This window comes from Megascapheus bottae, chromosome 11 (assembly GCF_031878675.1).
Source record: "Megascapheus bottae isolate mThoBot1 chromosome 11, mThoBot2.hap1, whole genome shotgun sequence".
Lineage (NCBI taxonomy): Eukaryota > Metazoa > Chordata > Mammalia > Rodentia > Geomyidae > Megascapheus > Megascapheus bottae.
Genome location: NC_143519.1, coordinates 46,160,553 through 46,187,066, shown reverse-complemented (window position 1 = coordinate 46,187,066; position 26,514 = coordinate 46,160,553). Strand labels below are relative to the sequence as shown.

General features: G+C 39.9%; 2 protein-coding genes across 3 annotated transcripts in view; one reads left to right on the top strand and one right to left on the bottom strand.

Moving 5' to 3' along the window:
• The window catches only part of Wdfy2 (WD repeat and FYVE domain containing 2), a 229,439-nt gene extending 221,061 nt beyond the window's left edge, over positions 1-8,378 (bottom strand). The window contains exon 1 of the mRNA XM_090342201.1: positions 8,278-8,378. Within this exon, the coding sequence (XP_090198327.1) occupies positions 8,278-8,312 (35 nt within the window). The 5' untranslated portion in view covers positions 8,313-8,378. The remainder of the gene's footprint in view (positions 1-8,277) is intronic.
• Positions 8,125-26,514, top strand: part of Ints6 (integrator complex subunit 6) — a 95,937-nt gene continuing 77,547 nt past the window's right edge. Inside the window, exons 1-3 of one of the 2 annotated variants that reach the window (XM_090342196.1) lie at positions 8,125-8,316; positions 8,762-8,839; positions 9,725-9,874. In XM_090342196.1, the coding sequence (XP_090198322.1) occupies positions 8,206-8,316; positions 8,762-8,839; positions 9,725-9,874 (339 nt within the window). In that variant the 5' untranslated portion in view covers positions 8,125-8,205. Of the gene's footprint in view, positions 8,317-8,604; positions 8,645-8,761; positions 8,840-9,724; positions 9,875-26,514 lie in introns of those variants that run through there. The other variant, XM_090342197.1, reaches the window with a different exon arrangement.

Below are 26,514 nucleotides of genomic sequence, written 5' to 3'. Positions count from 1 at the left end.
TTAGAAAATATTTATTTATTTCTGATATTTTTCTTGTGTTTCTGAGTGTCTGCGTTAGGTTCTGGTCTATAGTTACCAAGGGGATTGGAGCTCTCTCCTTTAGTATCCTTTCCCCAGTTGGATCAATAAAACTACTATTGGCTGGGAGTATGGCTTAATGGTAGCGTGCTTGCCTAGCATGCAGGAAGTGCTAGATTCAATTACTTGGTATCACATACACAGACAAACCCTAGGACTGGAAAAATTTCAACAACAACATCAACTATCATATCTAACCAATATTCTGCCTTTTTTACTTTTTAAATTTTTTAATTAAAGAATTTATTAACGTTGATTTTTACATCATATTTCAAATGACGTGTTTAACAAGTATTCAAGAAGGGAATCTCTATATACAATCACTGGCAGTTAGCTTTTAGAACATAATTAAAATTAGGCTGAGGGTTTGTAGGTCATAGATACATATTAATCTATGTAATAAAACATTATGTCTATAGTCATAAATTTTTATGTCTATGTAGTTGTGTTTATATTTCCAATATTCTGCCTTCTGACCCAGGTTTTTAATTCTATTTTGCTTTACAACTTTGGACTGTTTATATAACTCAGTTCCCTTTAACTTTTCTGAACACTTCCTTAGCTTTCAGGTTTGTTGGGTTATGTGACCAAGGGAGAGGCCTAATAAAAGCAGACAATGAAGTATTTGTTTTCTTCTGCTTTCCTTGATATCAATCATGGTTGGTCTTTACTTGTTATTTCTCAAAACATTCTCAACCCAGAGCACCAAACACTTGCAATATTACATCCCTTTATTTATATTAAAAAATCAGTTTCTTATCCTTTATGTTGTTACTTTTGATTGTGAAGTAAATTTGGGGGAACAACTGTAAATTTCAGAACTAACACATTTCATTAAGTTAGGCTCATATAATAGAGAATATGGTACAAATGGATCCCAAACATACAATGGCTCCAATAGGATAGAAGTTTATCTTTTTGCACCAACGGTAGGTGTTTTCCATTGGCAGTCAGGCTTCCAGGTTCCATAAATATGTCTACCATATGCTAACTAGATTTATTAACACATTTGCTCCATTGGGTTAATTTGTAACTATAGTTGAGTGTACAAAAATGTTACATTGATAAACAAAAAGGATAGTCAGGGGGCGGGGAGTTTGGCCTAGTGGTTAAAGTGCTTGCCTAGCATGCATGAAGACGCGGGTTCGATTCCTCGGTACCACATACATAGAAAAAAAGCCGGAAGTGGTGCTGAGGCTCAAGTGGTAGAGCTCTGGCCTTGAGAAAGTCCAAGGACAGTGCTCAGGCCCTGAGCTCAAGCCCAGGACTGGAAAAAAAAAAAAAAAAAGGATAGTCAGTTAAATTCAAATTTCGGATGACACTGCTTAAGTATTAGTATGTCCCAAATATCACATGAAACATCCTTAAGATATTGTGCTGTTTACCTGAAATTCCAATTTGTGAATTCTTTATTTTTATTCTTATTCAGAACAGAGATTAAGTTGAACTTATCATTGCATTGATAAGATCCCCAAACAGTATCGGTTTAGTGTAAAATAAATAAATCTCTCAGTAAGATTTAATGAATAATTGAAGTTTGCCTGTCAGACACAACCAACATTAGCGAAGAATACTTACTATTATTAATCAATAGTAATATTGCTTTTAAGCATATTCACTATCAGCAAGGAATATTTATTAATAATAATAATTACTAATACTTATCATAAGAATAGTTTTTATTAAAGATTATTTACCAACATAAAACTTTAATATCTATCAGGATATCAATTTACTTTTTTTTCTTGACCTGTTGGTGATCAGACCCAGGGCTTGATGAAGGCTAGGCAGTCTATGGGTGAGCTACATCCTAAGCCCCAGTCACCAATGTTTTACATCTTAGTCTGTTTGGTTTGCTTGGGTTGTAATAATAAGTATTATAAATTGGGAAGTTTACAAACCACAGAAATTTCTCACAGTGTAGAAGCTGGGAATTAAAGATCAAGATACTGGCAGGTTCAGAATCTGGTGAGAACTTAAAATACAGATGGTATCTTCTACTTGTGTCCTCATATAGTGGAAGAGTAAATGAGTTCTCTTGGTTGTCTTTTATTAGGACACCAATTTCATCCATGAGGGCTCCACCTTCATGATTTTATCACCCCTTAAGGGCTCCAACTCATAAAACTATCATCTTGGGTATTTGGATTTGGGCATATGAAATTTCTTTGTGTGTTGCGGGGGGAGCTAGATCTGAACATTTAGACCATAGCACTTCAATAAATAAGTCTGTCTTTCTTTGGAGATTTGCACATCTATCTTCTTTCCCATTCTTTTTCTTTTCGGGGTGTGTGTGTGTGTGTGTGTGTGTGTGTGTGTGTGTGTGTCCTGGAGCTTTAACTAAAGGTCTAGACTCTGTCCCTGAGCTTCTGTTTGCTCAAGGCTGGTACTCTACTACACTGGGGCCACAGCTCTACTTATGCCTGTGCTGGCTTCAGACTGAAATCCTCAGATTTCAGCTTCCTGAATACCTAAGATTACAGGTGTGAACCACCAGCTCCTGGCTCTTTTTCCTTATTTCTTTTGGGCTGATATCTGGACTTGAAGCACTATGTCCCACTTTCTGATATGATTAGACAATTGCAAACCTTCAACTTTTCAGTGAAAAGTAAAGAATGGATTCTAAATTAGAGCTATAGCCTGAAAAGCTTTCATTGATATCTATTGGATCAATGAAAAACTAACAAAAAATTCCCCAAATGGACACTAAGAACTTGGAAAAAAAATACAAAAAAAAAAAAAAAAAAAAAGGAATAGGGAGAAAGTTTAAATAAGAAATTGTGTGTCTTAATTAGCAGTATTCTTGTCCTGATGGTCCAAAGATAGTGAAGCATGATATATAACACTGAATTTTCAAAGCAAGTCTCTAAGATTAATATCTTTTATTATGCCTGGGGTATGCTGATAATGATAATATTGGGTTTTTATTTTATCTGTTTCCTGTCTCTTCATTAGATTATGAACTGTTTCAGGGCCCTACCATGGTGCCTGTCATACACTGGATATGTATTTAATATTAGGTGAAAGACTGCATGCTCTTTTACTAGAGAAATTTTTTCCACTCTGATTCTAATCCTTAGTCTGGACATGTCCATTGTTTGGGCTGATCTTGAATCTCTTAAGACTTGAAATATTTAGTGAAACACTGCTTTGGGGAAAAATCAAATTTCTTTTTAATAGTTCCTACTAGCATATTTTTGGAGGATTGATATTATATAAGATTAGTATGGCCCAAATTAAATTTTCTTATAACTATTATCCGATTATATTAGCTGCATAGTTTCATATCTATTTTTTATGCTGAGTGCTTTTACATACTTTTTAAGATTCTCAGGATCACTGTTATGAGCTAAAAGAGAGTAGTGCAACAGAGTGAAGACAATGGTAAGACAGCCAAATGAAACTTGGTTAGGTTACAAGTAAGGAACATTAGGTTCATCTGATTATTCTGTTCAGATGGTACATCCAGATACCATAAGCCAAGTTATTGGTACATAATTATTTTTAAACAGTGTTACCCTGCTTAATTGGTTTAAAATAGTTTAAAAGGGCTCTGATTGGCCCCACAAATGAATCTAATTCATCAGTTCATAATTCTGTTAGAATCACTCTGTTTGAACAACTTAGGCTGTTGTTAAGCCCTGCCCTCCATTCTTTCAGAGGTTTCTATATTTTATTTCCTTTTAAATCAGGGCAAGAACATTTGGACAACGTGGCTTTGAAAACAGGAGCAAAGAACACGTTTTTCTCCTTCTCTCTTCTGACCAATGCCCTCCTGGAAAAATTTTACTAATACCCTAGATTGCAACCGAACAGGAGTTAGCACAAAGCCCTCCAAATAGTTTTCTCTTTAGCATTGTAAGAGCCGTTTCTTCAGTTGAATATGATGAAATAGTTGGCTTGCATCTAGGGGCTATGTTTTAGAAAAATAAACCTAACTATAGCCAGAATTTTTCTAGAATCACAAATTGAAAATGGGTGGAGAACCATGGTTCCCATCTCTTGCTTACTCTAAGGGCAACACTCACTGAGAAACAGTAGGAATCTTAGATACTATTTAGTTTTCTGTCTCTCTGGTCTCTTTTTGTTCAATGCAATTGAATTCAAATAGTTTAAGCCTATGTCATAAATCTACAGTTAAATATATTGGCCATTATATACACAGTTTTTCCTACCTTTATTTTGCAGATTTTAGGGACTTTTTAAAAATTTAAGTGCATTTCTTAAGGGTGTGTGGAGTACTAGATGCCAGACACATACATTATTCATACCCTAAACATGTAGTTTTAAATGTAAGATTCAGCTGGAGAGATTTAAAAAGTTGAGTTCATCCCAATTCTATTGAACCACCTTTCCCTGGGTATGGATACTTGATTATTAGTATTTTTGCCAGTCTTGGGGGTTGAACTCAGGGCATGGGCACTGTCCTTGGGCATTCTCAAGGCTAGCACTCTTTCACTTGAGCAATAACACGAATTCCAGCCTTTTCGGGGTATGCAGTGCTGAGGAATTAAACCCAGGGCTTCACATATGCTAGGCGAACACTCTACCTCAAGGCTGTGTTCCTGACCCCATTGATCTATTATTTTGAAAAATATTTTTATTATCTTTAAGTAGTTGTACAAAGGAGTTGCCATTTAACAAAGCAATTTATGAATTCATCTTGAGGAATTTTTTATTTTTCAACTCTTTAGGTAATCTGATGTGTGTATCTTGGCTAAGAATTACTACTTTAAGCTATTATCACTCTATAGCTAAATTGTCAACTAAGAATTAACTTGGCCCATTTCACAATCGTGTCTAAGGACTGCTTGTCAATGTTTCCTGGTTTTTGATTGCTTTTTGACTTGCTGATTGTGTGTGTCCTTATTTCTTTCCTGTTCTGTTGTAGGGTCTTCCCTAATACTTCTGCACTTCTGTACTGGAAACCTGACCTTTGACCTCAAGCACCATCATCAATAAGGGTTCAGATTGGCTCTGTTGATCTTTGCATCTAACCCTGTCTCTATCAAACACCTCTATTTATGACCTATATGACAATCTGCCAATACTATGAATCAGGGAACGATTAGAGCTCTATTGGAAAATGATTCTGGATAACTGTTATCACTGTCAAGGCATACGTTAATCTTACATCAAAATCATTTGATTCCCCTCAAACATCGGTTTGTACTTTGGACCTCAACTAAAGGTGCTCCAATATGTAAAGAAAATAAAAAAACTCCATGGTCTTGCACAAAGACCCAGGTTGGATTCCTCTGTATCATATACATAGAAAAAAGCCAGAAGCGGTGTTGTGGCTCAAGTAGCAGAGCTGTAGCCTTGAGAAAGCCCAAGGAGAGTGCTCAGGCCCTGAGTTCAAGCCCCAGGTCTGGCAACCCCCCCCCCAAACAAATAAAAAACCCCAAACCTCCATAGTTGGAAGTAAATGCCTTTTACCGGGATCTTATTACCTTTCCAGATCTCATACCATTCTTCTTGCCTGGTGTTCTAATCTGGCTAAGTTTCACTATTCCCCCAGGAAGTCACCTGGTTTCTTTTTGGTGTTGTGTTTTTGTTTGTTTTCCACCAGCAGCTTCCCTTTCTTTTACCCTTATCCAAATCCTACCAGTCCTTTTGGAGTTGCTTTCCCAAACCTGTATAATTTGCAGATAAAAACAAACCCCCCCCAACAATTTTCAGGATTCTACAGAATACTTTCAGCCAAGAGGTTTACAGATCAACTTTACAGTTGAAAAGTACCAATATAGAAAATGAAAGGCCAATTCTCTGAAAATCATGCAACCATTTTAAAAGACAAATGGTGTAATTGTAAAGTTTTTTTTTACTTTCATGGAACTCTAACTTGGATTATCTTCAGATCTACAATCTCAACTTGAAAAATTACATTAAAGCACACACATACTGACCTTAGAAAATGCTCTTTTATCATTTTTTTTTTTGTCAGTCCTGGGGATTGAACTCAGGGCCTTAGCACTGTCCTTGGGCTTCTTCAAGGCTAGCCACAAGTGGAGCCACAGCACCACTTCCAGTTTTTTCTAAGTATGTGGTAGAGAGGAATCGAACCCGGGTCTTCCTGCATGCTGTGCAAGCACTCTACCAATAAGTCAAACTCCTGGCCCCCTTAAGTTTTCTTTTTCTTAAATTATTTAATACCTCCGGAAGTACCTAATAATGTGTAAGTTTCTTAAGAGTGTCTCTTTGCAGACATCTTTTTTTTTTTTTGAAAAGTGCATGCATGTTACTTACTATTGTATTGCTAAGAATACTTTAGATGACCCATAAGCAATGAAGAATCACAAGATAAAGGATAACAGCTGGAAATGCAAGGCTAGGGGAGAGGCCCTTTATTTGCATAGTCTTGGAAGGGCTGTATGTCCTTAACCTAACTTGTATTTCAGGCTTTGTCTGTCAGTTTTCTTGCGAGGTTTGAGCATTGTGTTCCTTGGACTTTACAGGAGCAGGTTCCCAACTTCAGAAAAGATGGCAGAGGCTTAAGTAAACCCAATGTTTTCCCTGACCCAGTATCTGGACTGAGTCTGAGGGACAGGGCAAGTGGGATCTTCGTCTCTGGGTTACCTGGGCAAGCAAGCAAGCTGAAGCCAGTTTTATTATTTTTTTCTTTCACCTTAAAGACGGATGATGATTTACTTAATCCCGTTTATTTCTGAAATTGATATTCTACTGCCCTAACACGAGCTTCAGAAAGATGTTATTATTTTGGTTGTCTGACCAAAACGTCTCCCCGTTGAGCTGTGGGTTTTTCCCCTTTGGGGACAGGGGGAGGCGACAGTGGGGGTGGGAGGCCTCTGGGTGAGCAGATCCCTTCTGAGGTTCAGCCCCTCCACCCCGGCGGCTCGCCGAGGCCCAGCGAGGACCGGGCTGCCGCCCCACTCCCCAGCGGGAGCGGTCTGACTCGGAGGAGATTAGTCCCCGGTCATAAACAACCTCTCACTTCCCCTCCCCCGCCCCGGGCCCGCCCGCGCCGGGCCCGCCCTCCGCCGCACAGGGACCGCCTCCTCCCGCAGCCACCGCGGGCCCCAAGCCTTCCTCTGGAGGGCGGTCGCGGGCCTGCCTGTTCCCCTAGCCCGGGTGCTTGTGCACGTTGCTCGGCTCTCCTCACTTCATCAGGCTACAGCCATCTGGGATGGGAGCAGGGGTCCAAGCCTTCAGGCCTCCCATGCCTCTCCTCCCCCACCACCCCATTCCCATCCCCGACCCCCCACCACCTCCAACAACCAAAGGAAAAGGCCGGCATCCCCGACGCGCAGACTCACAGCCGACGCCGCCCCCGCCCCCATCTCGCGGGCCTTCCGCGTCCGGTCCCCGCCCCTTCCCGGAGCCCGCCTCCGCGTCGCTCAGCCCGCCCGCTCGCCTCTCGCGCTCGCTCTCGCGCGCACCCGACGCCCCGCCTCCGCGCGTGCTCAGTAACAGTCTCCCGAGCCGGCCCACAAGCCTCTCCCGCCCCTGAACTGTTTGAATATGCTAATGAGAGGACCGTGTTTAGCCAGTAGAAGAGCGGGGCGGTGCACACGTGGCTAGGGGACGTGTCAGGGGGCGGAGCCTGCTCAGCCCCTGCCCGAGTTAAAACCGGAGTGTGAGAGAGAAAAGCGCTTCAGTAGCGAGAGGGGCTGAGAAAGTGGTGGCACCGCCGGGGTGCGGAGGGAGTCCGTGAAACTTCTCCCAACAGCCCCAGGGCCAATCTCCCCTCAGCCCACTCCCCTCTTCTCCAGCTCTCTGGTCCCCACTCCCTGCACCGGGGGTGGGGTGGGGAGTCAGGCCCGGTTCCCGCGGGGACACACACGGGGGCCGGGAGCGGGGACGGGACCCCCAGGCGGGGGGGACGGACCGACAGACAGACGGCCGGGCGCCCGCCCCAGCGGGCAGGCAGGCAGGAGGAGGCGGAGGCGGGGGTACGGCGGGGGAGGACTGGGTCTGGGGAGTTTCCTCTCAACTATCGGGGGAGAAACTCCCCGCAGCCGGAGGAAAGACCCAGGCGGTGTTTTCCTCTCGGGGGCCGCGCTCCCCAGCCCCGCGTAGCGGCGGTCGCCGCCGCCGCCGCCGGTGCCTCCACCTCTACCATCTCTTTCTCCACCACCTCGGGCCCCGGTGTTCCCGGCCAGCACTATGCCCATCTTACTGTTCCTGATAGACACGTCTGCCTCTATGAACCAGCGCAGCCATCTGGGCACCACCTACCTGGACACGGCCAAAGGCGCGGTAGAGACCTTCATGAAGGTACCGACAGACCGAGTGCGGGCGGCGACCCCGACCCCGGCCCGCGGGCGGTAGGGTGGTGGTGGCGGCGGCGGGGGAGAGCGGCTGGGGGCGGCGGGGCGGGGGTGTCGGGGGGGGGTGAATCTGACTGCGGGCGCTGCCGGGCTCGGGGACCCCCTCCCCCACCACGCGGGCGGGCGGGCGGGCGGGCGGGCGGTGCGAGCCGGGTTCGGCCGGGCCCGGGCTCTGGCCCCCGGGGCGGTGTGTGGGAAGCGTTCGGTGTGTGTGTGTGTGTGTGTGTGTGTGTGTGTGTGTGTGGTGGCTTGGAGGGGCGGCCGCTGCGTGTGCGGTACGGTATTGGGGCCGGGGTGGGGGGACGGCGGGCCTCTGGGCGCCCCTTCTCCGACCCGTAACCTCGCCTCTGTGCCTCCCCTGTCTCCCGCCCCGTTCCTCCTGTCCTCCGCAGCTCCGTGCCCGGGACCCCGCCAGCCGAGGAGACAGGTATATGCTGGTCACTTTCGAAGAGCCGCCCTATGCTATCAAGGTAACAGCCCTCGTCCTCCCCCTTCCTTTCCTTCCTTCCTTCCCTGTTCCTGCCTCGCTCGCCCTCCCCGCCCCCCCCATTCACCCTTCATTATGCGCCCCTCCCCCACCCGCCGCGCTCGGGGCACCCAGGTTTCTCCCCTGGGCGGCCTCCAGCCCCCCTCCCCCGCTCGGGGGCGTCTCGGCGCGGTGCGGAGTCGCCGAGGCCACCGCCGTCCCCTCCCCGGCCCTGCTTGGCCTTGCGGTGGTGGCGGCGGCGGCGGCGGCGGCGGCGGCAGCGCTGATCAACATGGCCGACATTTCCCCTCCGCGGCGTGAGCGGCTGCAATGAACTGTGGGGGATATTTATTCAAGTTAGCCCGAGTGACAGCCGGGCCCAACCGTGCCGGGCCCCGGTTTGCATTAAAGGGGAATCGGCTGGGCTGGGCTGGGAGCCCCCAGGCGTGGGGCCTGGTTTCCCCGAAGCTTTGGCATCTTAAGAGCCCTCCTAGTCAGGGCCATGCTGGTGGGACAGCTGTGGGTCAACTTCGCAAGTCCTGCTGCCATCTGCCTTCTACCTGGACCCTTCGCACCCGTCCAGTTTTGGGGGGGTAGTATGTTGTGAGGTAGTAAATTTCCAGATGAAGTTAATAAAGTATTAAGGCCATTGCCTACCTAAAACGACAGAACAAGCAAGTTTATTTTTGGCCACCTTTGGAGGAGAGAAATTGCCCCCCACAGACAACAGATCTAATATGTTAACCAAACCGTACCAATCAAAAGTGAAGTTAGCCATTCCAAACCAAAGTAAAGCACCTGCTTGGTGAATGTCAGATTAAAACAGCTTGTGGGTGTGTGTGTGGCTTTAAAGATGAAAAAAAAATATATTCTTACATCTTTCTTTCAGGCCGGATGGAAAGAAAACCATGCAACCTTTATGAATGAACTGAAAAACCTTCAGGCTGAAGGACTTACGACTCTTGGCCAATCCCTAAGGACAGCTTTTGATTTATTAAATTTAAATAGATTAGTAACTGGCATAGACAACTATGGGCAGGTAGGTTGATTATTAAGGTGGAAAAATAGTCCACTTTTTTGGTGTGGAAAAACACAGTCCATCACAAAAAATATAACATGCAATGCAAGTATAAAACATTTAAGGTTGAATACAGTGTACACACAGTTTGAAGGTGGAACTCCCTAATGTGTGTGCTATTATATTCCCCTTTAAGGTCCTAGTGTTTATATTCAGAATTAGATGAGTTCTTTGCTCTAGAGTTACCATGAATTTGTTTTCAGTCCTTCCCCAGTTCATAAACATAAAAGGGAAAACACCCTGCCTCAAACATTCAGTTACTGTGTTCCTTCACCTGCAGGCATATATGCAACTGCTGAAGTGGATTTACAAATACTAGTTGATTAGTAATCTTAATTTCTATATTAGTAAAATTTTAGAGGAAACTTTTCTGTTTGTTCTTTTGTCAGGGTTCAGTCTAAATGTATTACAACTACCCTGAAGAAACCTTGTCAGTAGTGTACAGGAACTGGCTGAATACATTTTATTTTTATTTTTTTGAAATATATGCCACTGTAGAAACTACTGGAGGAGGAATTTTGAATTAAATGGCAGGTGCAGCATTTTGTTACTTATTTTTTTCCCCAAACTTTTAAACCCTTGGCAAAAAGACTGGAGAATACAGAAGAACCTGTTCTACCTTAACCTGTTCAAGTCTTTTTCCTGCTTTTGTCTGAAGATGAGGCAAGAACCTCATACTCTCTCACTAAGGAATACTTCAAGGTGGTTCATTGTAGCTTTTTATAATACTGCTACTCTGGAAATACAAGATATTAAAGAATATGTAATGCTACATGTAACAAAGGAGTATCATGCCCAAAGCATTCAATACTTAGATTGTATTGCAAAACACAATTGCTATGATGGTGTATTTAGGCATATGTATTCTTTTCCCTGGTCCTATAATCTACAGATTTCATTAGTATCACCTTCCAGAGAAATCCTTCATATACATTCATTTATTTACTTTTTAGCAGAGGAAATGAAATTGTTCTTGTTTTAGAAATTTTGTGCTTAGGATAATTCCTAAGCACTTAAACATCTTTAAAAATTGGTGAGCTTAGTGCTGTAACATTTAAGTATACATTACAATTCAGAGTAACCTTATTTCCATTATTTAGATAAGTTATCAGTAATTAATTTTTCTGTTTCTCTGTGCTGCTTTATTTTGCAGTTCTTTGCAACTTGCTAATCTGTTTATATAAACTAGCTGTGTTTATTATAAGTTCAGGCTTTTGCTTAAGGTTTTGATCTAAATGTTTTTGAGTTGAAAGACATTTGAAAGTTGCTCTCATTAGTGTCCTTATTTGATTGTCAGATTCTCAATGTATAGCAGAATTCTTAATTTCCTGTTTTTTTTGTGCATCATGTTTCATAAGTGGGAAAGGCATTTGGGTATACCTCCCCCACACACAAACACACACACTATATCTATATATCTATCTATCTCTCTATATATGTATATATATATATATATATATATTCACTCTCCCCACCCCCCTGCTATTTCTGGGCTTGAGCTCAAGGCCTGAGGTCTTTCGGTTTTCTCAAGGCTAGTGGCTCTACCACTTGAGCCACAGCACCACTTCTGGCTTTTTTCTATATATGTGGGACCGAGGAATCAAACAGGGATTTGTGCATGCTAGGCAAGCACTCTACCACTAGGCCAAACTCCCCAAAATATTTCTTAGGGTGCTTCCTTAAAACAACTTCATGGAAATAAGTTCAGGACATTTCTAACAAATCTTTTATTTCCTCTTTCTCATCATCAAACACTTAACATTTAAAAGTTTTAAAGACCTTTTGAGGTTGAAGGTGGTCCTAATATACATCACTTTGACCAAAAGAAGAGTCTGTGGAGTGATATGTTTTTTGCATATTAGGGTTTATTCAACAATAGGTAAGGATAATGCTTCTCAGTTTGATGAATCAGCAAGGATGCAGGGAGCAATTATGTTTTGAATTGGCACATAAGAATGAAACTAGCATTAAAATATTTAAGCCACAATTTCTGAATGAAAATGATTTGAGTTAAAAGTGTTCAGTTAGAGTCTTCGAGAAGATTCTCCATAAATCTTGCTGATTTAATTCTGCATTTTTTACTTATATAAAAAATAAACTTAGGATTTTTGGATGTCTAAAATATTTAAAACAAGTGTATGTTTTCTTTGTAAAAGTATTTTATATGGGCCTTCTAGTTGTGGAATATATAACTTTTTTTCCCCCCTGATTGCTGGTGTCTACCAGTTGAGCTCCACATCCCCAGACCTTTTTTGCTTCAGTGTTTTTGTCAACATAAGGTCTTGCAGTATTGCCCCTGTTAACCTGAACATTGATCTTTCTATTACACCTCCTGCATAGTTAGAATAGGTGTGCACAAAAACATCTATTTTTTCCCCCTTGTTAACTATGAGTGTTTCTGCTAACTATAGTCCTGATTTCCAGCTCCCAATATCTGGGGTTACAGTCATAAACTACATTTCATGTGAAGTTCTCAGTACTAAATCCTTACCTATTACCAAAGTAATAGAAAAGTGAGTTAGGTGGAAAACAGTGTATCTGTTATACAGAGCATTTTTCCATAATCTTTGGATGAGCATTAATGTATTATACTTCGTTATCATAATTATTTTAATCCAAGCTAGCGACACAGTAAGGTTAAAAGTACCTGAGGGAAAAAAATCCTGTCTTGGTGAATGTTTTCCCCAAGCAGTTTGGCTATCCTACCAACAAAATTCTGTGCATATAGAAAGTTCTTTATATGTAATATTGGTAGTGAGTAGTATCATGTACTACTTAAATAGGCACAGAATAATATATAGCCTCTATGCTTTCCTTTTATGGCAGCTCTGTATTGCTTATTACAAATTTAACAATTTTCCCCAACTTTTTTTTTTGGTCGGTTATGGGGCTTGAACTCTGGGCCTGGGTGTTGTCCCTGAGCTTTTAAGCTCAAGGCTACCCCTGGAGCCACAGCACCACTTCCAGTTTTCTAGTGGTTAATTGGAGATAAGAATCTCTTGGCCTTTTAGTGCCCGGGCTGGCTTTGAACTGTGATTCATAGGCGTGAGCCACCATGCCCGGCTCCCCAACATGTTTAATAATGCAAATAATGTTCATCCTTTTGTGAGAGCTACTGGAAATCTGTAAACTAGCTCAGGTAGCTAAAATATGCAGAGTTTGAGAAGGTCTTATTAAAGTTTTATGTGTAGGTAGGTTTATTTTTATATTGTTTTGTTACTCTTTCCTATTAATGTTTTCAACACTCTTAGGTTCCTATTGGGTAATCCAACAGTTCTTACTCAGGCCTGCAAGACTTCATTTTTGTTACTGGCCTGACTCAGCTCCACATTCCCACTCTTCAGTATCTCAGTGCTAGTTAGATTATTTCACCACATTGCTTAGTATGGTATCTGGTCTACTTTGTGCCCTTGGTAAAGGTAATCCTTCATTAGAATCATAATCTTTAATATCTGGAGGTAGTAAGTATTGACTATTGAAAAATGCTGTCTTTGTGTCAAGTTGAATAGTTTTTAATGAATTTTATTCTTAGGCATAGAAATGTGAAATTAGATAATCCAAGTAGATTTCTTATATTCTTGCCTTTTACCCAAGTTATACCCATTTAGTACTCACCCATTTAGTACTTCTCAAGTATTGCAAACTATAAAGGTGGTTGAAGTAGTAAAAACTTGGCTCTCACTTGGATTTTCTAGGGCTATCAATAAATAGGTATAAAAAATCATTTGAAATGAAAGTAGATTATTATAAACATGTGCTGCATATAAGTTGTTGTGATATTTGTGCACATGTGGTTTTCGCATAAAATTTTTTTTTTTGCTGGGTTTTGAACCCAAGAACATGTAGTGCTAGGTAAACATTTTTACTACTGAGTTATACTCATAACCTTATTTTGCAACATTTTTGTTGTTTTAACTAAAAAAATGATGTTTGAAAAACTTCTGACAAGCCATTTTGTTTTTTTTTGGGGGGGGGGGCCAGACCTGGGACTTGAACTCAGGGCCTAATGGGCTTTCTCAAGGCTAGAGCTCTACCACTTGAGCCACAGCACTACTTGCAGCTTTTTCTATATATGTGGTACCGAGGAATGGAACCTGGGTCTTCATGCTTGCTGGGCAAGCACTCTATCACTAGGCCAAATTCCCTGCCCCCTGACAAGCCATTTTTAAGTTCAGTAGTGGTGTCAGCTGTATGCACCCAACATCTAGAACTTTTTCATCCTGCAAAGCTGGAACTCATTAAACAATAATTTCTTACCCTTACACTTTGAGGCTTATTCTACTTTGTGTTTTTATGAGTTTGATTGCCCTAGATACTTTGTAGTTGAAGTACACCATACATTTGGCTCTCTAATCAGTCAGTTCCACCACAGTTATGGATTCAACCAACCATGGATTGAAAATAGTAAAAGAGAAATTCTGGGGCTGGGAGTTTGCCTAGTAAGCAGGAAGATCCAGGTTCAATTCCTTGGTACCACATACATAAAAAAAGCCGGATGTGGTGCTGTGGCTCAAGTGGTAGAGAACAAGCCTTGAGGAAAGCCCAAGGACAGTGCTCAGGCCCCAGGACTGGCCAAAAAAAAAAAAAAAATTTCGCACTGAAGATGAAGACTTTTACCATTGTCTAAGCAATTAGACTAACAGCTTTTCAGATAGCATTTACATTGTGTTATGTATTAAAAATAGCCTAGAAAGCTGGGCATGGTGGCTCACACCTGTAATCCTAGCTATTCAGGATTCTGAGATATGAAGATCCTGGTTCAAAGCCAGCCCAGGCTCTTATTAACCACATCTCCAATTAATCACCAGAAAACCAGAAGTGGCACTGTGGCTTGGGATAGAGTGGCATCCTTGAGAGGTTAAGCTTAGGGATGATGCCTAGGCCCAGAGTTCAGAAGTCCCAGACCACCAAAAAACAACAAAAAAAAGCCTAGAGATGATTGTAGGTAAACAGGAAGATGCATATAAGGTATTTGTCAGTAATAAATTTTGTGTGTTGTTTGAGATTAAGTGGTACCTTAAGAGAGGAGTGAGGAGAGCTAGAAACTAATTTTCCAAGGATCCTGAGAAATACGTTGTCTTTGTGACTCTCTTATTTCACATAGCTTTATGTTCTCCCCTTCTTCCCACCTCAGTTCTGAGGCTTGAACTCAGAGCCTGAGCACTGTCCTTAGACTTTCTCAGGATTAGAGCTTTACCACCTGAGCCGCAGCACCATTTCCACCTTTTTCTATGTATGTGATACTGAGGAATCGAATCCTGGTCTTTGTGCATGACTAATGTTCTTAAGGTTCATCCTTATTGTAGCATGTGTTAGGATTTTCTTCTTAAAGCCGAATGAACTGTGCTCCATTTTATGTATATACTAAATTTTGCTTATTGACTGTCAATGTTCATTTTAGTTTTTAAATCTTGTTTATCAGGAGCAATGCTGTAATGAACATGCTGTAATGAACATGTCCTCAAGATTCTGGTGTTTGATTTGGTTAAAGTGAAGTCATACTGATAGTGAAAAAGCCATAATAGAGGGGCTGGCAGTTTGGCCTAGTGGTAGAGTGCTTGCCTAGCATGCACAAAGACCCATGTTTGATTCCTCGGTTCCACATACATAGAAAAAGCTGGAAGTGGTGCTGAGGCTCAAGTGGTAGAGCTCTAGCCTTGAGAAAGTCTAAGGACAGGGCTCAGGTTCTTAAACTCAAGCCCAGGACTGGCCAAAAAAAAAAAAAAATGAATCAGATAGTAATTTCAGTTTTATTTTTGAGGAAGTGCATAAATTCTGCTATGGCAGTTGTACCATTTTATATTACTACCACCTCTGCCCAAGGTCCCTCCTGCCTACCAGCTCCTCTTCCTCCCTGTATTAGCCATTCTAATGAGTATGATGTAATATTGTGGCTTTTGTTTGCATTTCTCCAAATTATTGGTCACTGAACATGTTCATGTGTTTGCTGGCTACTTAAGTGTTGTCTTTGGAGAAGTGACTATTCAAGTGTTTTGTCCACTTTTAGATGCGTTTAAGAATTTTTTTTTGAGTTGGAGTTACTTTATTTTTATTTTTGAGACCGTGTCTTGCTGTGTAGCCAAAGTTGGCCTCTAGTTATATTGTTTTGCCTGTACCTCTTCAGTGCTAGGATAACAGGTATGTACCACCAGTCTTGGAACCGCAGGAATGTAGATATGTTGTGGATATATATTAATCTGTTATTAGATACCTTGCACATATTTTCTCCCATTCTGTGGGTCACATTTTTTTTTTTTGCCAGCCCTGGGGCTTGAACTCAGAGCCTGAGCACTGTCCTTGGGCTTTTTCCTCAAGGCTAGCACTCTACCATTTGAGCCACAGCACCATTTCTAGCTTTTTCTATGTATGTGGTACTGAGGAATTGAACCCAGGCCTTTATGCATGCTGGGCAAGCACTCTACCACCAGGCCAAACTCCCGGCCCAATGTGGGTTACATTTTTTATGTTTTTTATTTTTGCCAATTCTGAGGCTTGAATTTGGGGGCCTGGGCACTGCCCTTCAACATTTTTTGCTCAAGGCTATAACTCTGCCACTTGATCCACAGCGCCACTTCTGGCTTTTTCTATGTATGTGGTACCAAGGAATCCAATCCAGGGCTTCATGCATGCTAGACAAGCACTCTACCACTGGACTTCGCTTTTGAACCTCAGGGCCTGGGTGCTGTCTCTCAGCTCTTTTTGCTCAAGGCCAGTGCTCTACCACTTGGAGTCACAGCTCTACTTCCTGTTTTTGAGTACTTAATTGGAGATAAGTTTCTCATAGGAACTTTTCTGCACAGGTTGGCTTTCAAATCCAATTCTCAGATCTCAGCCTTCTGCATATCAAGCTTATTTTTTTGTGTGTGTGATGTGAAGATCCAACTTTTTTTTTTTTTCTTTTGAATGGGAATATCCAATTTCTCCAGCACTGTTTGTTGAAATGGCTACCCTTTTCCCATTGAATGGTCTTGGAAAAAGATTTTTAAATAATTAATTGGTAGAAAAGGGACATTATAGTCATACTTTGTATTGTGTAAAACAAGGGCAATAGCTAGAAATAGAAGAGTTGATGTTTTAATCTTGGTCTTACAATTGAGTTGCTATGTAATACTGAAAAGTTGCTTTATTAACCTGTATCCCTGCTTCCTATTCCAAATTTACAATAATGAAACCACTGAATCCTTATTGTCATAGAAGAAATGAACGTTTTTAAACAGGAGGTATATTTTAAATGCCCTTTTATTTAGGATAATCTTATGTGTTAGTAGCATGCTAAATATATTTATGTATATTCTTTTCCTTTAGACTTCTTTTTTCATCCTAGGAATACTGTGGTATGAGAGAAAGTAAATACAACTTGGCCAAAGTTGTCTTAGTGGCAACTGATAGGAATGGGTTGGTATTTCAAAAATTCTGTCAAATGAGAGCATGGGATAAAGTACTGGGGTAAGCATAAGCATGAAGTGGTATTTGTAAAGAAATATAAGTAGGTCAGTGAAAAAGTGTAAATGTGAGAAAAACACATGTTTTAGCATTCTTTCAACTAGGGAGCTCCCCCTAGTGCATTCAAGATGGAATGTATACAAGTTGATTTGTAAGAAGCCTCTTAGGAGCACTTTTTTTTTTTGTGCAGCAAATCAAGGATATTGTAATAATATTTGACTTCAAAGTGGCATGAACTAAAATGTGTTATTTCTTATTAAGCATTAATGAATTGGCAGAGTTGCTACATGCCCTAGGCTCACCTCAAACTCAAGATAATTCTCGCACAATCTCTTGAAAACTGGAATTACATTATATATGTGCATCACCATGCCTAACCATTAATGTTAATTGTAGTTATTTCAAGGTATTTCAGAAGGAAGAGGTGAAATTATTATTATTATTTTTTTTTTTTTTGCCAGTCCTGGGCTTGAGCTCAGGGCCTGAGCACTGTCCTTGGACTTTCTCAAGGCTAGAACTCTACCACTTGAACCTTAGCACCACTTCCAGCTTTTTTCTATGTATGTGGTACCAAGGAATCAAACCCGGGTCTTCATGCATGCTAGGCAAGCACTTTAACCACTAGGCCAAACTCCCGGCCCAAGGTGAAATTATTATAAAGGGGTATTTTGAGTTGAAACCCCTTTGTACAACTACTTAATGATAATAAATTAAAAATACTTTTGTTGTTGTTAATTAGTGATTTATTTTGCTGGTAGAGGATTTGAATTCAGGGTTTGAGCACACTTGTCTTGCTCATTAAGCTGGTACTCTTAACACTTGAGCCACACTTCCAGCCTAGTTATTTTAGAGGTGTAGTCTCAAAGATTTTTCTGTCCCTGACTGGCTTTGAATCTGGATTCTCTGGATCTCAGCCTCCTGATTAGCTAGGATTTTAGGCCTGTCACTATTTTGTAGATTCAGAAAATCATGATATTTCAGGAGAGAGTGAAAGTAACTTTGCATTCTTAGAGATTGTCCAAAGAAAGTTATAGGTACAAAATTAATGTGTTTTACTTCTTTAAATATTTTCCTTTTATGTAACACAATGCCCAAAATTATGTACCTTATATGCTACTAAAATTTAAAAGACTAGGAGCAAACTAAATGTCTTAATGTAATTGTACTTACTCAATATTTTTGATAGATTTATGATCATTTGTGGTTAGAATTTGCTAAAGAAATTGTGCCATGTTCGTGCTGTAGATTTCTTTAAGAGATTATGTAATTGATAATTTGAAATATTAAGCATTTATTATTTTTACTCATGTCACTCATTTATACTCTAAAATTACTTTTATGGGCTTTGGGGGAGTTATTCGGTTTGACCAATGCTCAGATATTTCCTCTGCTTAAAAACAGTAATTTCTGCTGTATGCTGGTGGCTTATGCCTGTAATCCTAGCTACTCAGGAGGCTGAGATCTGAGGATCACGGTTCTAAGCCAGCCCAGGCAGAAAAATAGAAATGGTGCTGTGGCTCAAGGAGTAGAGCGGTAGCCTTGAGCTGAAGAGCTCAGAGCCAGCACCCAGGCCCAGAGTTCAAGCCCCAGGATCGACCAAATAATACTAAAAAAAAAAAAATAATAACTTCCTTATATTACTATTTTGTAGCGTTATTAACTTACGTAATAATTTAAGAATGTGTCATAGAAAACAAATAATTGGAATTGTTTTGGTCTTGCTTTGGTTTATATTCATGTTCCTCCCTTTCAACCTTTTTTCCTTTTTATTGAAATATAATGTAAAAATACAAGTTCTAAAGAAATTTTTATTATATATCATAGGAAATAAACAGAATATTTCCATCTGCTGGTCACTTACTAAATTTTCTGTGTTTTATAAAGCTTTAGTGTGAAAGTAATGTTAGAAATTAAACTCCTTTCTCATTTTATATTGGAAAAACTATATAGTTAAGGCAAAAATGTTTAATTTCTTAGCATTTATATTGTCTAAGGTTGAAGTTTGGAGAGTAGTTATGAAAGTTATTAGTACACTATGTATACTATAATTTAGTATATTTTACTTATGTTATAGCTACAGTCCTTAGGGTATACTTTTTTTTTCTTTTTCCACTTTTTTAAAATTGTAATTAATAGGGGAGTTACATTATATTCGCCAGATAGAAGGTGCATTACTTCACAAATATTGATACCCCTTCTCATGTTTTTGTCCCCGTTTCCCTCCTCCCACCCCTGGTATACTCTTTAATATTAAAAAAGTCATTTTCTTAGGTTGTAACACTATGTAATGTTATGTTATTAGCTTCAATCTGATTCTTTTGCCTCCTGTGTTCAGAAAAAACAAATACGAATGTCGTGGATAGTAAGTGAGGTTTTATAACATTTAAGCTTTAGATTCCAATACATGTATATATTCAATGCAGTTAGTTAATGACTCAGATTTTCCATTGTAGAATATAGAGCAATATTAGGGCTATAAGGATAATTTCCCCTGAACCGTTTTGAAATTTAATTATCTTTTCCTTTAATTTAAGATGTAATTTTGAAAATCTCTAAATATTGTGTCATAATATTCAGAAAAATCTGATTTTGACTGGCTTAAATTGTGATTTCTCATTCTGTCCATGAGTTGCTGGCAAGTTATATATATAACCTTTCTGCCTGTCTCCCCATTAGAAGAATGGATAAAAGGGACTTAGAGAATTGTGGTGAAGATAAGAATCTCATGGACTTTCATGCCTGGGCTGGCTTTGGACTTTGATCCTCAGATCTCAGCTTCCTAAGTAGCTACGGTTATAGGGGCAAGTCACTTGTGCTCTACTGTGACTTTATTTTTGAATTTTAAAAATTAAAATGAAAAAAATTGAAATAATGGGTACATAATTTTTCTAGTCTCCATCTGCCACAAGCAGTATGGAATGAACTTTATTAGAATTACTTGTGCCTTGCTCTGCCATTCAACAGCTTTTTTTGTACTGACAAGTCCCTTTATCTCTATTAGCTCAAGTATATATGTAATAGATGTTAATAACAATCTTGAATATTTTTGTAAGGATTAGAAATATTTTTTGCTCATAGCAATGTGCCTGTCATGTAGAAAAAGCTTTCGTGGTGATTAATATCTTTAATATTTTGGTAAAAGCAGAATTAAAGCTTTTTGATAAAGCAGTGTTCTGTGTAACCCATTTACAGCCTATCCATTGCAAGAAGCTGGACTTATCTGTCCAGGATTTCTATGTGAAGTGAAATATATTTCTCAAGATAACAATGGTTTTATTTTCAGTTTGAAGCCTGCTATAGATGGTTCCATAAATACTTCTTCCTTGATGTTACTTAAGGCTGTTTCCTGGAATATCAATTTATTTAAAAAGAAACAATGCTGTAACAAGTACTTAAAAATGATTTTGTTTTCAAAACAAGAAAGGTTCTAAGTCTTAACAGAAATATAAGACAGAGTCGATTTCTAGAACATTATTTTAAAATTTATGTTGGTAATGTAATGGTTGAGATGGAGTGTATGGGCAGCTGTTGTCCAGGGGCCAGTTCCAACGGTAAATGTATGATTTGTGTGGGGAAAAAAAGGGTAGGATAAACAAAATATTTTTATATGAATATACTTAATTTTTGGTGCCAGTCCTGTGGCTTAAAGTTAGGGCCTGGGCCTGAGCTTTTGATAGTTGCTGTATTGAAGGTACAGCTGTACCAATAAAAGCACTTGAACTAAAAAATATTTTAATTCTAATTAACATATCCATACACTTTTGGTTTGGTTTTGTGCTGGTCCTGGTGTTTGAACTCAGGGCCTATGTGCTGTTGGTGAGCTTTTGTGTTCAAAAGCCATAGCTCCACTTCTAGCTTTTTTTGTGTGGTTAATTCCTGCCCTGGTTGGTTTTGAACTGTGATTCCCAGATCTTGGCCTCTTTGGTAGCTAGGATCACAGAAGTGAGCCACTGGCACCTATCTTATATTTTTGAGCTAGGGTCTTGATTCCTATATGAGTATATGCCACTACTTTCAACTCCTTGTTTCAGTGTCTTTTCTGTTCAGCTTGTCCTTGAAGCAAAATCTCAACTAGTTTAGTCTCCCAAGTAGCTAGGATTAGGTGTCATGAACTACCATTGCCTGTCTATATTTATTTCAATTTATTTTAAAATTCTTTTAATTTTAATATTTTGTTAGAGTTATACACCTCTCTTTTTTGTACTGGTTTCAGGGCTTCTACCACTCCTGCCATGTTCAGCTTTTTTTTTTCTGTGTTTGTGTATATGTGTTGGTACTGGAGGTTTTTTTTTTTTTGCACAAGGCTGGCACTCTACTACTTGAGCCACACCTCCATTTCCCAGTGTGTTACTGTATTCTTAGATACTAGATTTTTATATATTAGCAGACTCTGTTCCTTAATTATTTTTCCTTTTTTAAAAAAAAAAAATTGTGGGTCATAGGGCTTGAACTAGGCCTGGACACGGTCCCTGAGCTCTTCAGCTCAAGGCTACCACCCTACCCTTCAGCCAAGCCCCACTTCCTGTTTTCTAGTGGTTAATTGGAGATGAAAGTCTCAGGTCCTTTTATGCCAGGACTGGCTTTGAACCTTCATCCTCAGATCTCAGCCTCCTGAGTAGCTAGGATTACAGGTGTGAGCCACCACATCCGGCTATTTTTCCTTTTTAATATTTGTAGAATCTTGATTACAAATGTTTACCATACTGGCATACACTTAGAAGCTTTTTATTCTTTTCTTTTTTGAGGGGGGAGTATGGGCTTGAACTCTGGGCCTGGGCACTGTCTCTGAGCTCTTCAGCTCAAGACTACCACCCTAACCCTTGTGCCACAGTGCCACTTCCAGCTTTGTAAGAATTAATTGGAGATAAGAGTCTGACTGACTTTAGTGCCTAGGCAGGCTCTGAACTGTGATCCTCTGATCTCAGTCTTTCTGAGTAGCTAAGACTACAGGTGTGAGCCACCATGCCTGGCTATTGCTGCTATTGCTGCTGCTGCTGCTGCTGCTGCTGCTGCTGCTTCTGCTTCTCCTCCTCCTCCTCCTTCTCCTTCTCCTTCTGCTTCTCCTCCTTTTTCTTCTGCTTCTTTTTTTCCTCTTTCCTCCTCTTCCTCCTTCTTTGTCTCATATCAGTGCTCTAGCACTTGAGCTGCTAACATCTCTGGGGTTTTTTTTTTGCGTTTTCGCTGGTTAAATTGGTCTTACCAGGTTGGATAACCTCCCATCTTCTCAGCCTTCTGAATACTTAGGATTATTGGCATGAGCCACTGGAGCCTGGCTTTCTTGTACTGATTTGAAAGTACTTCTTAAGATGAATATTTCAGAATTTGACATCAAAAGACTCGGTAGTTAAGATCTTATCAACAAAAATCATTTTGTTGAGTTTTAAAACCAACCTAAATGTTAGAATCTGGCTTTGGAATATTGATTTTATATGTAAGTTTGTCAGGTCTTTATTGACTTTACTAATTGTATTTTATTTAGAACCTATAATTAACCACTTTTGTGTTCATGTGCATACTTTAGTGAACTTCACCTTTTAGAAGTAGTCATCTGATAATAAATTATTAGATATATATCTATTTTCATAGATCTCTTTGAAATATCTAATTTCACAGTTTGCTATAGTTTGAGACTAACATTGAAACTGATTTCACATGGAACATTAAAGTCATAAATATGAGTGTAAGTAATACTTAAACATGGAAGAAATTTTTATTATGTTATGCCGATATCTGCGGTTTAAGCCCTATTGATCTATAGCATGTTAGCACTTAGGCCTTGAGTGCTACTTGAGCCACACCTAGATATCTGTGGCCTGGGGAGACAGATTATCTATATCTACATCATATATAGTTATACATATACCATTTATATATTATACATATATATATCACTTCATTTGTTTAGTCTACTTGCCACTTGGCAAAACCTCCAAGACATCAAGAAGCATGCGTTAATTGAAGATGGTATTGTAGAAGAGCTAGAAAGGTATACCTAGGGTTTCATTTTTCCTAGACACCTGATTGGTACTTGACTCTGCTGTACAGGATTATTCAAAGGACTGGCACAGATGTAAGTTCTATTAGTAAGTAACTAGGACAGAAAGTTATATATTAGATGTATATGTTTATATTAGATATATATGCCAGTCCTGGGGCTTGAACTCAGGGCATGAGCACTGTCCTTGGGCTTTCTCAAGGCTAGAACTCTACCACTTGAGCTACAGCATCAATTCTAGCTTTTTTTTTTTTTTAATGTATTTTTTTAAGGAATCAAACTGAGTTTTCATGCATGCTAGGCAAGCACTCTACTAGTAGGCCAAACTGCCAGCCCCAGAAAGTTATATTTATGTTTTCATTTTCTTTTTTGCCAGTCCTGGGCTTGAGCTCAGAGCCTGAGAGCACTGTCCTTGGACTTTCTCAACTAGAGCTCTACCATTTGAACCACAGCACCATTTCTGGCTTTCTTTTTCTATGTATGTAGGACTGAGGAATTGAACCCAGGTCTTTGTGCATGCTAGGCAAGCACTCTGCCACTAGGCCAAACTCCTAGCCCCTGGCATTAGGTTTTGTAGTAATATGCGTGAACTTTTTTTTTTATTTTGCTGGCTCTGGTGCTTGAATTCAGGGCCTGAGTGTTGTATTTGTTTTTGTTTTTGTTTTTTTGTTTGTTTTTTTTTTGCTCAACACTAGCACTCTACCTCTTGAGCTTCACTACTAGCTTTTTGGATAGTTAGTTGAAGATAAAGAATCTCACTGACACCCCGCCCCCACCCCAGTTCTGGTTTTGAACCTCAGTCTTTAGATTTCAGCCTTGTGAGTAGCTGGGATTAGAGGTATGAACTGCCAACCCACAGTTTATATCTAGATTTCTTTATGACAGGAGCTACTGCCTTGAATCAAACTTAAGAGTTTGTTTTACTAATAGCAAAAATAAACTTTTAGTCCCTCTACTGGCTGTCTTTGTTCTAGCAGAGTTCTTTTTAAATTTGAATATCACCTTAGAAGGTTATGAAAAAGCTGTTAACTTTCCGAGGTGAAATTGAAAGAAATTTTAGTAATAGATTTGTAAACACCCTTATGAAAATGTTAAATAGTGACTTTTAAATGTAAAGATTGGATAATTAAACTGTGTAAGCTTAGAACCAGATAGCTAATAACACTAAAGTAGTTAAATGGTTAAATCATAACCCTAATGTAGCCTTTTTTTTTTCTTTTAAATTTTTGCATCATAGGGCTTGAACTCTCAGCCTGGGTGCTGTCTGTCCCTGAGCTCTTCAGCTCAAGGCTACCACCCTACCCTTGAGCCACAGTCTCACTTTTCATTTTCTCTAGTGATTAATTGGAGATTAGAGTCTCATGGCTTTGTAGTGCCTGGACTGGCTTTGAACAGTGATTCTCAACCACCTGAGCAGCTAGGATTACAAGTGTGAGCCACCGAGCCTGGATAATATAGCCTTTTTGACATGTTTAATTTTATTTTTGGAACACATGAAAAATTACATTGATATAACTAAAGCTCTTAATTTGATGGGTAAACAAGTAAGACAAGACCTATTGTTTGACTAGAAAAAGATGGCAATTTATTATCAATCCACTGATTATTAAGTGTGTTGTAAATAGCAGGAAAGCAACAGCACAAAACTATTTAAGAAACTAGGTACGGTGGATGATACCTGTGAACACTAGCTACTCAGGAAGCAGTGATGAAAGGAATGGTGGTTTCAGGGTAGTCTGGACATCAAGTTCCTCACATCACAGTTCAACCCATACAAATGTGCAGTGGTCTTCCAGCCATGTAGGAAACTTAAACAGGAAGATCACTGTCTAGGTTCATAAAATTTGAGACCATATTGAAAAAATAATGGAATAAAAAGAGCTTGGGATATAATTAACGTGGTAGAGTGCCTAGCAAGTGCAAGGTCAAAAGAAAAAGAACAAAAAAGCATGCCAATGACATTTTCTAGTAGTCTTTTGAAATTCACACTTAAGTAAATTTGTTACTTTTAAACACTTATAAGTAATAGTAATACTTTCCTAAAGAAACATTTTTTGTGTAACTTTCTTTTAATCAGTAATTTTTTTATTCTTTTTTTTATTGTAATTAGTAAAAGGGTTACATGATATTTGCCAGATAGAAGGTGCATTAATTCACATACATTGATACCCTTACACATGTCTTGGTACCCGTTTCCCCCCCCCAAACCCCCCACCCGTCTTGGTTTTCCCCCCTTCCCTATCAAATTTCAAATATCCAAATACAAATAACTTCAATATATCAGATAACAAAGTGAGATACTATACCAATATGAGATAACCAAGGGACAGCAAAGGAGATGAGAGACAACATAGTACATTAAGGACAACAATCATTCATTATATGGCTTTTGTTTCACTATCCTGGAGGTCCTTTCAATTAGCTTCACATTATATATCCTTATGTATCAAGATTTTGCTCTATTGCAAATCTCTGCTAGTAGAGCCCAAGGTTTCTGCTGATTATGACGAATGAGGGAAACCATTGAGCCTAAGTTCCTTTGAGTCTGGCTTACTTCACTTAATATGATTTTTTCTAAGTCTTTCCATTTCCTAACAAATGGGGCGATGTCATTCTTTCTGACAGCAGCATAGAATTCCATTGTGTACAAATACCACAACTTGTTGATCCACTCATCAACTGAGGGACATCTAGGTTGGTTCCATATCTTTGCTATGGTGAATAGTGCTGCAATGAACATTGTTGTGCTAGTGGGTTTAGTATGTCCTTGTTTCTGGGTGGTTGGGTAAATGCCAAGTAGTGGAATTGCTGGGTCATAGGGGAGTTCTATGTTTAGCCTTTTGAGGCACTGCCACACTGCTTTCCATAGTGGTTGAACGAGTTTGCACTCCCACCAACAGTGTAGTAGTGATCCCTCCTGGCCACATCCCCTCCAGCATCTGTTGTCATTCGTTTTCCTGATCCTGGCCATTCTAGCTGGAGTGAGGTGGAATCTTAGAGTTGTTTTGATTTGCATTTCTTTTATGACCAGAGCATTTCTTCATGTGTCTATAGGCCATTTTTGTTTCTTCTTCAGAGAAGACTCTCTTTAAGTCTTTGGCCCATTTTTTAATGGGATGGTTGTTACTTTGGAGGTTAGTTTTGGAGTGATTCAATTTTTTGA